This window comes from Alligator sinensis, unplaced genomic scaffold, assembly GCF_000455745.1.
Source record: "Alligator sinensis unplaced genomic scaffold, ASM45574v1 scaffold243_1, whole genome shotgun sequence".
Lineage (NCBI taxonomy): Eukaryota > Metazoa > Chordata > Crocodylia > Alligatoridae > Alligator > Alligator sinensis.
Genome location: NW_005841841.1, coordinates 1796436 through 1809448, shown reverse-complemented (window position 1 = coordinate 1809448; position 13013 = coordinate 1796436). Strand labels below are relative to the sequence as shown.

Here is a 13013-nt window from a genome sequence, read left to right as displayed (position 1 = left end):
CCCCAGCCACTCCAGAATTTGCCGTAGCCCCTCCCCCGCAACCCCTGCTCCAGTGCAGCCTGGTCCAACACCCCCACTGGGAACAGCCTGGTACTGCCCTGGCCCCAGCCCACAGCCCTCTCTTGCCCAGCATGCAGATATAGGGGCACATGCCCTTTCACGCCTCCTGGGATGCATGCAGCGCTGGAGCCGCCCCCCTCACCAAGCCCCCTGGATATGCCGCGGCTCCGTCCCATTCTCTGCCTGGGTGGGCAGTGCCTACCCCAGCCCCATGGGGGCCTACAGGAGTGGGGCTACGGGGTGGCGGGAACTCCAGAATTCGCCATAGCCCCCCTAACCCCCCTCCCAGCACTGCTGCCCCAGCCCCAGCCTGCCCGGCCCCGCATGCAGATCAGGGGGCACATGCCCCCGCCCCCCCATGCCCTAGTGGGGGTGCATGTAGTGACAGAAGCTGCCCCCCATGTGGCTCACTCCCATGCCCTGCCCACACAGCCCCAGCCCCACTCCCTCCCACACCGCTGGGGATTCTGTGCGCCCCCCCCACGTCCCTTCCCCCACAACACTTACCAGCCCAACAACTACTCTCCACATGGTCAGGCTGTGCTCCTCGCCGCCTGTGTGCTGCGCTGTGGCTATATGCACGCACGGAGCATTTATTGGCTACCTCCTTTCTGCGTACCCCCCTACAGCCCTTTTAAGTACCCCTAGGGGTACACGTACCCCCAGTTGACATCCACTGTCTTAAGCAATAAGCTGGCCACATAACCATGCAATTAATAGCATGGTAAAACAGGGAATAAGCCACAAAGTTATTGCACTTGCACATACTGCTCTAAGGTTTCACTCGGCCCTTCCTTCTGTTTGACTTCAGATTAACACACCCGATCACCTCCTAGCTTTAATAGAAGGAAATGAAGGCACCCCCTTCACCAGAGCACAGACCTTTTAAAGCCTTTTAGTTGGGTCACTTTTCTGGGAGATGGGAGCAGAGAGTTCAAATTCTCCGAATCAGAAGGGGAAACTGAAATCAAGGTTCTCACATCTTGCATAACTGCTGTAGTCACTGGGCTAGTGCATAAGAGGACACATGAAAAGCCTGCTCTGTCAGGAATACTTGGAGAATTTCTACTGAATCAAGCCCCATACATGAGAGGCCAGAGGAATGCCTAGTTTGTGAATCCCAACAGGGTTTCCAGTATGAGATAGGTAACCAGCTGCCTAATATTGTAACTACTCAGAAGCAAACGTTCAGATACCTAGTGAACCTGGTGAAAACACAGATATCTGTGGAATTTAGCCATTACCAGCATTTGGTGTCAGCTAAATTTTGAATCAGGCACCTAAAATTGCTGTTAGGTACCAAAAATCCTGCAGCAATTAAGATTTTTGGATGTGCCACCTAACACAGTATAATGCTTAGCTCTGCTTTCTGAAAATAAGATGTTTTCTCAGTAGCTCTCAGATAAGCATCTTTATCAGAAGGCAGGAGCATTCAAACTCTATATTTACACTGTATCAGATCTGTTCCACTGATCAGTCTTGGAATACTCGTATCTCTCAAACAAACAACCACACCTAGAAACACCCCCACACCTAGAAATTCCCCCTAAACTGCAAGATATCGGAAAGTTGTTTCTGTTACCTAACTGCAAAATTTGCAAGTAAACAAATTCTGTTATCTAAAAAGAGATGATCTAAATGGTCTGGATAACAATTCTCTGAAATACAAAGATAAACTGAATTTAACTTCACACTATTTATTCTATGGATTACTTACATACACATGCACAAGAACACAAAATACAAAACTTTATATTTGAACCTTTAATTGCAAAATATACCAAAAATAAAAGGGTCAGAAAATTAACAGTTAAAATTCCTAACTCTGACCTTAATCCACTCTTATCTTAAAGTATTAAAAGGTATTTACAGTACATAAGCTCTCATTATCTGGAGCAATGCAGAATGTGTCACAGTTTAAGAAAAATATATAGGGCAAACAAACAGCGGTTAAACCTCACGCATTCACGGCAAACACAGTATTAACATTCAATTGAAGATTTTATGCAGAAGTACAGTTTATTTCATTCGTGCATCCTAAAGAAATATTAACATTAATGTAACATTACAAAAATACTAAAACTATACAAACAGTATATATTACTTCAAAATGACAAAATTCTTCCCTGAATCTCTATTTCCCTTTAATAATTGCACTTAGCTGCTTTCATCAACATTTACAAGTTTTTTCCATTTACCCAGACTTAACCCAAATACAACTCTCAAGATAAGCTAGAGCAGGAGTACTTCCTATTCCTCTGCAAACATATTTGAATTGGGGAACACAGAGATGAAGTCATTTTGGTAGCTTGTCTCCAACCGCATTGTTGAATCTTAGGGTAAGATTTGGTGTTTTTAGTAAACACCAGTGCTCTAATATTTGGGCTTTATATTCAATTCCTGCTTTGGAGACATCATTGTACAACATATGGTAGCCTCAGATGCTTTGCAAATAGGTGAATTTCTGCTACAATTCTTCCTGGAAAATCCATTTTTAAAAAAGAACAGACTACACAGAACAATGTTTACAGGGAAAAGAAAGCTTAGGCAGTATGCAGGCACATAAACAGCTGATCATTTTATCCATAACAGCACAAATGGTGAAGGTTTTAATAACCTTCCTATACCATGAATACACACAGACTCTGGTGTCTGGATTAAGCTCAAGGTGATTACACAGTATGTTCTCCTTTGGATGTCACATATACTTCATACTATTACATATTACATTGAACAACCCTGTAGACAATTTATAGTTGTAAGCCCATTGTTTACTACCAATGTATCTTCTTTTTTTTTTAAATCTCTAAATTAGGTTAAGTTAACCGACAGATATGGTATCCAAACTATGTATTCTGGAATATTATACCCAGGAGGAAACCTGAATATAATAAATTTAAAATATCATCAATGAGCTCACACCCTCTTAGAGCCTGTTAAAACTGTGCATTAACTGGAGCTGGGCACATAATATATTTTTTTTCCAACACAATGTCTGAAAAACATGGAAAATATTATGAGGTTTCTTAATTAAAACCCACAAACTTTTGGTTGCCCCAATGTTTAATATGACCTGAAATATTAATTTTAAAAAATATATTTCAGATTATTCATATACCCTTATTTCTATAAAATTAAGGTCAGTTTTTAGATAAAAATTCCCATATAAAAACAAAAGCTCATTTTGAAAATGTTGACAAAAAATATTATACTGTTTATAAAATTAAATATTTAATGTTGAATGGTATAAAGAAAAAGTTAAACATTTTCAAAATCTTTCCCTTCCTAATTCTTCTTGGTTGAAATGATTCACCAAATTTACTCTGTAAACAGCTTTGGTTCCTTGGAAGCCTGTTTTTCCAGAAAAGTTATTTTTCTGGGGGGAAAAAAAAAATCACTCTACTCTGAGTAAAATTTATTGGTTAAAATGCAAACAAACAAATAAAAATCCAGTTGAACTCTCCAGGCAATACAGGCCATCAATGCTAATACTTTTGCCAACAGCAACCACAACTCCTAAATTCATCAAGTGGTATTTAAGCTTCATGGATGGACAAATTAATCTGACCTCTCAAGAAAAGCCCGTGTTGGGAACAGGGTAGTAAAATTACTTCAGCTCCGTGGCTAAAGAAATAAGCAAGAGAAAATGGTTTGAGCTGATAGAAAATGAAGTGAAAGTCTCCACTTAAAAGATAATGGTTGACCTCAGTGACAAAGGGATAGATACTCTTATCTCCCTCCCACATGTTACCAGAAGACAATTTATTTTAGTCCAAAACTTATCCTTCTCCCCCTCACACAATATTTCCACTTAATTCTTAAATCAGATACAGAGAACCTCAGAAAAGAGTCTATACAAAATACTATGCACATTCAAGAGCGTGTACTATCAAACAGGCCACTTCGTGATGTTATTGGTTGCCACTTTTTGCACGCCTCTTGCATGGGAAGGTCTTGAAGGAATAAGGAACAATGAATAGGCAGGAGGGCAGTTCCTCCATATGGAAGACTAACAGGCAAAAGATGGTGGTTGCAGGAAATATGTTCTTAATGTTTGTGCATGACATGTCTACCTGTACTGAGTGCCCGGCACTTCCTGTATTAGAATTTCCTGTTTTAAGTCTAATTAAATGAGATGGAGAGCAGTCAATAAATGCAATTCAGACATCAGAATGACTGAAGGAGATGAGGGGTTTTATTCTCAGCCCTAATCTGGACCATTTATGCATGGTAAGAGGGCTGAATGATATACAGAGACTTCTAAAGATTCAGATGCGGTAGGGGAACAGAATGCCCTTTGTGCATGAGGGGAAAATGACAACCAACCTGCTAAAACCTTGGTGTAGGAGACATGGTTATAAGCAAAAGGGTTCATCAAGGGCAGGGATCTAGCATAGGGCAACAGAGATTCTAGATAACACTGTGGTTTACAGGAAGCTATGCTCCCACAGCTAAATTATAGCAGATCAAGTTATGTTACAGGGGAATCCTATCTCTACAACAGATCAGAATAAGGAGAGTGACAAGTGATTTAGGCCCCTTCTACACATTATAATTACCTGGTTACTTGCACAATTAGACTGGCTACATGCACATATTACAATCACGCTTTGCAAAGGTCCAACGAGCTATAAAGTTAGAGCTGAAAAATGTGTAGTAACTTTATAGCTGGTGTCTATCCAATTTTAATTTGCATGTGTAGCAAAGTCTATGCCCCCACGCTGGGAGTCTCATCAGCTGACAAGACTCCCAGCCATGGTAGCGCATGGAATGCTGATACGGCTTGGAATCTCTTCAGCTGAAGGACTCACAGCCGCAGAAGCTTGCTTCTAATATGCCTCTGTAGGAATATTATTGCACTGCACCAGCAATAAGGTGTGATAAGATCTGATGCTGGATCTCACCATTAAGCTTCTGTCATGCATGTGTGGCATGGCAGGAGGTGTGATTGCGTGGATTGTGCATCTGATCCTATCACACCTTTACCTGAATGTCTAGAGGGGCCGGTATAGCCACAATAGTCTCCATGTCCCTCTGGGCTGCACATTTTTTCCCGCACCTCTTAAAAAGTAGCACCCAGAATCTTACCAAGCACACAATGCTATACAACTTATAGGCCATATCTACATAAGAAATGTGCACTGCTTCATCTACTTTATTTACCTGAATCCAAGATGACTCTGAATTTAAGATGATCCCCCATAATTAGCTTCCAGACGTGGAAAATTTATAAATGTTATAATTTTCCATGCTTAGAAAGAATCTAATATTTGGAGGGTCATCTTAAATTTGTTCCCTCTCCCACCACTGAAATGGGGCAAGCAGCAGCTAGGGAGCAGGTGGTGGTGGGGTACATGGCAGAGGTGTCAAGTAGCCTGACCCCTGCCCTTTGTTGCCTGTCCCCTGAACCACTTGCTCCACTGGCGGCCACCCCCCATGTCTTCATGACATATGCCTGCTCCAGAAGTGCCAGTACTTTCTGCCACCTACTCCTCCCCACTTGCACCCCTGCCCCCCCATTCCTGTGCCCCCAGATGCCTGCCCCTCACTGCAGTACCCACATCCCTAGGCACCTCTTCCGCTCCATCACTTGCTCTGTGCTGCCTCTCCCAGCCCAGCTGCCTGCCCACTACTTACCTTCCCCTTGCAGATCCAGCTCCTGTTGGGGCCCCACTCTGGCTAAGTGAAGGTAACACATGCTGCCTCTTAACCCAGTCCAGCTATACAGCAGCTGTAATGGCAGCGGCAGGTTCAGCCCCAGCCTAGAAGACAGGGCCAGAGCTGCTGCTTCATGAGTGGGCTGGGACTGCAGGCAGCACGTGCTCTGTGTTCCCTGCACTCCACTACAGCAGGATCCCAGCAGAGGCCAGAGCTGTAAGAGGAAGGTAAGTGGTGGCAGGGAGCAAAGGTCAGGTGGGAACAGAGGCTATGGAGGGCAAATGGTGGTTGTGGGATGGAGGGTGGGCAGTGGCTGCAGCTCCAACTCTGACCGTAGGTTCAGGGCCAGAGCTGCAACTGCTGTCCCCCCATCCCCTCTGGCTGTACTCAAAGCTAAGACGAAGGGCTCCTTCTCATGCCGAATAAGGAAAAAAACCTCATCTTAGATTAAAGTAAATACAGTATGCCAGTATTCTTAAAGTTGTACTATATTCCTCCCATCTCCTCACTATGGATGCACTGATATTAGTACATAAGTGCTTTGTACAGTATAGCTGTTTCTATAACGGAAAAGGAAAAACGATACAAGTTGGCAGTCACCGCTGGGATTGTACTAGACTGTGAGTTAACAAAGAACTCTCCATCACACTCCTAATCCTAACATTTTTCAAGTTTACCCCAGGCTTTATTGAATATTGTAATGCAGCATGTCACTAACTACAAGCCTTAAAAAATGTAGAGTCGTAACAGCACTGGCAGCTAGAACACAGTCCTATATTATATTATTATATGCTTTATTTACCCAAAACCACACACCTCATTTTATTTCTACGGATATTTACTTACTACCATCTTCTCATGTAAAATGGACATCAGTCATTTAGGCTGCTTCCTTTTGGTGTTACTATATATAGTGATGCCAAAAACTCTATCCTGTTGCAGTTAATTTAGAACTCAGTGTGAACAAGTAGTTTAAATGATTTTTTTCCAGTGAATCTTACACTGCATCTGCCTATGTTGAATTTTAACTGCAACAGTGCTAGCCAGTCACCCATTTTATTTGATTATTTTGGAGTTCCTCATTATCCTCTGCAATTTTTGTGAAGTAACTTAATGCTATTTAAAACTTGCCAATTATTTACTTTCTATCTTCTTGATTTCTAAAATAAAATTAATATCCTGTGTCTTATGAATACACAGAATTTACCTTTATGCATTTCAAAGAGAATGTTCCATTTATTTCTATTCTTTCTTTCCTACAATATTTGAAATCAAAGGCAGAGCTCTTCTTGTGAGCCTATAGTTACTATAAGTCCACAGTAGTTTCGTGACAAGAATTTATCCACTTTTTTTTGTTTTAAAGTATAAATTACATCCAATAGTGCCTTTAAGGATTAGAAATGTTAAGTCAACCATATATTCTGATTGATTTATTATAACACCTTGGGTTGGATTCAATAAAAACATTGGCTTTGATATTTTCAAAGACTGGACTGAATGGAAAAATCAAAGATTTTATTGAACCTGATTTTTAACGCTTTATAATTTTTCTATTTTAAAAGTTTGTCTCAATACTTAAAAGCTAACATTCTGACTTACATAGAAAGTTCAGTTGTCTGAGGAGTGAGAAAATGGTTAAAGAGATTGTATACAAAACAGTTGTGCACAGCTGTCTGTCTGTCCATGTCATGTCTTTTTTTCACTGACTTCAAAAAACACATTTATTTGGCTTGTTTGATGAACAACTGATTTTTACAGGAAATGTCACAGACATTTCATAATTATGTTTATAGACCTCACTTCTTGCTGTGGAATTGCACTCCAGAATATAAAACTTCTACCTGGCTGAAAATATGAATGGACTAAGAAATGACACACCGTTGTTTTCCTGAGTCTGCATACACTATGAAACAGTATCTCTGAATAACAGAACTGGGATGTAACCTATATTCTATTGATGTTAATGGATTATTTGTTGTTAGCTATTCCATTGCTTAGCATATTAGCAAGGGTGCCCAGCTAATGGGCTCATCCCATAATTCCAAACAAACTTTCCACTCAGACTTGCAAGAGATGAGGGTTATGGGTCACAATGTCTTCTACACTGAAGTGCCTGTATTGAAAGGTAGATCATACAAGAAATGTGATTCAACAAGAAAAAAAACCTACTGGAATTGTAAACTGACACTTGAGTTTTCCAAATTCCTATGAAGCATGAAGATCTAAATGCGTCTTTCCATATCACAACAGTGTCCTATGTAAACAAACAAAAAGGAACCAGAAGCTACAGCCTAAATAAGAAAACTGCAGATATTTCACAAGGGGCTGAGGTGATGATCTATCATTATCATCATCATCATCATCATCATGGTTTGCCATGACAATTAGCTTTAGATTGATCTATGACATGCCTAAGAGTTCCCAACACCAAAAACTTGCTGCATTATATTGGAGACATTTTCCTTCTAGGAAGGGAAAACAAAATATGTCTTAGAAGAACAGAAAAGAATGCTTCCCTTTTCTTCCACTATTATAAAAAGCTCTGAAGTGCCTGCTTGCTTATGGATAGATGTGCATTTGAAATGCTCCAAATTCCAAAGTGAGTGCTTCAGCATCACACAGATGTGCATCTCCCACCTTGCCCCAAAATGCTTCAAAATGCCCATAAAGGCATGCAGCAGAACTGCTCTACAGCCCGCATGCTTCTCAGCCTCCAGAGGTTCATACAGACAACCAACTGCACAAGAGTTTTCACTGGCTCTCCACCCTGCTCTCCTCCCCCACCCGCAGGGGAGGTAAAGCACTATGGAATGCCAGAGAACCACTGGAAGGTGCAGACATTTAAGGAATGGCTTAAAAAATGAAGTGCTTCAAAATACATTCCTCTATTTTCCAAGGGTTGCTTCTGAAGTGCTGCTTTGGCCAAAAACATCTGTTTGGAACCCTTCAAACAGCAGGTCAGTACAGAGCCCACCTGTCTGCTTTGGAACAGTGCCATAAATTCAGCAATGTCTCATTTGCACCAGCAAGATACTGAAAAGTAACTAGAATCCCTCAGCCTGAAGTTAGACCACTACTTTGTGTGATAGGATCTCCATATAATACCAAAACCTCTAATATCTATCCCCTTCAAACCTTTGCTCAGCTTCCCTATATTCTCTCTCAGCTAAAACTGCTGCATTTAGGCACTAAAATCTAAGTGAGCTCTGAAGCGACTGCTCTGTCAATTGAAGGGCTGTGTGTGTGTGTGTGTGTGTGTAATACTTTTGAAATGTTCACGAGAGAAGTGAATACTCCTTTTCACACTTCCTAAATAACCATGCTCTTTTTTCTCCACTCATATTTTACCTAGAAAAAGTCAATTTGATGCAAGTTAGCTTTAAGATGAATAGTTAAAAGATGTGCATAACAACACAGCATCATTTAGAAAAATCTGTTGTTTTTTTTAAAATTTCACTCAAAATTTATTGGTGCAAACACCCCCCCAAAGCTCACCGGTATAGTAAGTTAACATGACATTAAAAATAAAGGCCTTCTAAAAACCTTGGGAGAAAATCTGCAGAGCACTCCAGCTGCGAGCCAAACATTCTCACAACATTACGACCTCAATGTACTATCCTCTGGAGCCAAATCCTTCAGAGAAAACAGATGCTCACCATGTGGGCCTTAAGGTACAAAACTAATTAGTTTGGGTGATATGCCTTGAAATTTTACTCTCTTTCCCCTTCTTCATTGCTCATTTCTTTTTACTGGTAAAATCAAAGGGACGTGAAGTACAATAGCGGAACATTTCTTATGTGAGAACTTCCTTTTCACAACTTGCCTCTACCACCAAACCAAACCATATTCAGTTTTTGAATTGCTACTGTTGTACAAATAGGCAGCTATATTTTTCTCTCACCTCTTGAGGTGACATTCAAATTGTTTGCATAGACAGTATGCATTTGAAATTGATAGGGTTAAAAGTTTGTTGGCGGTTTCTAAATTATACTCAGGTGTTACTTACACAGCTTTAGAAAGTAGGCTTTAGTAGTAAGCAGAACAGAATGGCTTATGGTTCTGCATTTACAACCAACTTCTTGACCTACCCCTGTCTGTACACACAGAAACAAGAAATGTCTGTCTTAAAAGGGAAATTATCTAACAAACTTCATCATGAAACATTTCTAACTAGGACAGCTGTTATGAAAACATTCCCAATATATTGCCCTTACAGTAATTCCCAGGGCCCTTGTTCAAAACCAGGGCCTTGTTGAGCTAGACACTGAACAAACACACACTTATAGAAACTTTTCAAAATTGACTCTAGAAAATTAGTTTAGAACATGTGAAACACGGAATTGATATCTCGTATATTAACAATATCCATTTTTAGATGAAAATTGCACTTTTCCATAACAATATTTATAAAGGCCATATGAGAAAATGTTTAGAAAAATAAACGTTTTAAATTACTCAACTATTATAAATAGATAATACAACAGACATTTTGTTTAAGCAAAAACATAGATCTCTGGAGGCTTAGTTTTGCTGAACACTGTCACTAAGCTGTCAAAATGATGTAGTCATTACACCCTCTACCTATTTCCATTTAATTTATGCAATTAATTTAATTTCATACATAAATTCTCCTTAAAATGAATCCACAAGTAGAAATTATATGAATATTCAGGCCTTGAAAGTCTTATGACTTTCAAAATAAATTGCAGTCAAATACATATTTAATTTGTGAATAAAAAAAGAATTACTACATATTTTAGGGTAACAAAAAAGATTTTTTTCCCTTAAAACTACCAGTGTTACCAGTGTCAATTACTTTTCTTATATGCAAATTATCTTCTCCACTCTTACAGACAGCTTTCAAAATAGGTAGGTAGCCTTTTGTAGTGGTGAGAAATCTTACCTTCACATCCCTGTGAATTATGTTGTTATCATGACAATAGCGCAGAGCTTCCAGTATCTGTCTCATGTAATGACTGTAAAAGCAGAAAGCATATAAGACTACATAACACACTATTAACCAATTACTCAATAAACACAAGGTATTATGTTTTACCAACCCCACAACTATATACCTGTCTATTATGCAATTTACTATTAAAGTACATTACAGTTGACCCTGGATCATCTGTGTCCAGGCGATTCAGAATCTGCTTAATTTGCAATAGGCTGTCAATAAAGGATAGCCATGCAGCTGTTTGTTGTGGGTTTTACTTCAAAGGGTACCACTTCGTGACTAAGCCAGAGCACAGCAACAGTTCCACACAACAAAATGAAAAAAAACAAAACAAAATGGGGTCCTTGATAAAATAATTGGAACAATATTCTGGAGCAGCTCAGTGGTCCCATGCAACTGTTGGCTATGGCTGTATATAACCCTGAGACAGCTCATAAATCTGATGAGGGCTATGGAGCCTAACCTGACAAACTATCCAGGTTCTACTCTATTATAAACTTGCACATGTTAGAGTAGGAACTGCAGATTTATAAAAATGAGTAACAAAAAATAATCTAGAAATAAATCTTCTACAATTTGAGGGCAATTTGTTTAGAACAGAGAGAACAGTTTTTTCCTGTCCTGCAAAAGTGTGAAAAAACAATTTTACTATCCACATCAGAACAAACCCTAGATCTTTCAAAGTTTTCTCATGAATAAGACAGACGGTTGTTTATCCCAGAACAGCCAAATAACTCTTCATCAGTAAGGGAACTCGACCCACTAGGCAGAGGACCAATATACAAGCTCTACCTCTGCTTGAGATGGACCAGGGGCTTGAACCTCAGTCCTCGAGTGCTCTAAATAGCAGTCTGTTGGCTAGTCTGGGGTGGGTTTCTCTCAATCTCTTATGAAGCCATTCCACTGTGCATTAATAAATATTTATTGGACCAGAAAGAGAACAACTTTCTGCTGGTAATTATGTTCCTGTGGAAAGTTTCGGTTTCAACACATTAATGTTTTATGAGAAAAAACCCTTTTTGTCAGAAAATCCCCAACCACATTTCCAATTTTGACTATTAAGAACAGTGTAATTAATTTTTGTAGGGGAAAACCAACTCATACATTTATAAATGTAACAAAAATTATTAGTAGCAAAAGAGTTTAGTTTTATTTCCTAATAGTTAATTTCTACCATTTATTCTATAAAGAAATACTATAACTGTTGTAGAAATGAACACGCTCAATATTGGTACAAATTCTGTAAATAAAAATAGGAAGATCCAGATATACAGAAAGTTCCTATACCCTGTTATAACACAAACATAGAAAAAAATATTTTGTCAAGGCAGACTATATACATAAAGTTTGTTAGAGCTATTTACTATGCACTATATATTCACTTACTTTAGATTAATATATGCTAAATTACAAATTCTGGTGACGCTCATTCCAGGTGGTGGAAGTATACTGTAGGCATGTAGTTCTGCTTCAACAACTCCCCCCACCCCCCGATCCTCTACTGTGTTTTTTTTAATCTTTATGTGAAGTACAGGATTTTTCTGGATAGCAAATTTACTTCAAGCCCTCCGCCCCAAGGAGATAGAGGCTGGTGTTACTTACTTTTTACATTCTTCTCATTGACACCTTGAATGATATGGGACAAATAATTTAGTCCCCAAATTCAAAAAGTTTTCACTTACTTTGGGCACATCAATTTTTGGGTCTCTAAACTGATACCAAAGTTTAGATCACTTGCAAGTTCAACTATCATTAATTTAAGCAATAGTACCATCTTTAAAAATAGGTTCTATAAAACTCAGGTTGGGGGATAAAAAACGAACGTCTTCAAGACTGTTCTTAAACTTTTGGTCTGAATCTTTAAATGCCTCACTTTTTACCTGTGAAAAAAATACACATTCTGCTACTTATCTCCTTTTGTCTTTTGTTTTCAGATAAACAGCACTACGTAAGACTGAAAGCTGGGAGCTGGAAACCTTTTTAGAAGTGGCAGTCTGAAAAAATACTCAGCTTGGTTCAAGATGGATTGGTGCTTCTAACTTGACCACTGCTACTTCTCCTCACCATGTGTGAAAACTCCTATCCTCAACGTTGAATTGCTGCCAATATCTGAGCTTCATGAGTAATATAAAATCACTCAAATGACCAGATCCACCTGTGGGTTGTAGGCTGCCAACCCCTCGTATAAACAGTAACAATTACATTTGTGTTTTCTAGTAAATTATTTGCATTTTTTTGTAACTTTAATTCAATAACCTGTTTACTTCAATTAATTGTTTTCAAGTGACCGTCTCACCTCCCAAAATCTTCTACTTTTCTCTCTAGATTTTATAGTCCT

General features: G+C 39.3%; 1 protein-coding gene across 9 annotated transcripts in view; it reads right to left on the bottom strand.

Moving 5' to 3' along the window:
• The window catches only part of CASK (calcium/calmodulin dependent serine protein kinase), a 353223-nt gene that overhangs the window by 187802 nt on the left and 152408 nt on the right, over positions 1–13013 (bottom strand). For 8 of the 9 annotated variants that reach the window (XM_025204952.1, XM_014520563.2, XM_025204959.1 and 5 more), the window contains one exon: positions 10622–10694. The exons of the other annotated variant lie outside the window; for it this stretch is intronic. In XM_025204952.1, coding sequence (XP_025060737.1) covers positions 10622–10694 — 73 coding nt within the window. The remainder of the gene's footprint in view (positions 1–10621; positions 10695–13013) is intronic. 9 annotated transcript variants of the gene reach the window in all.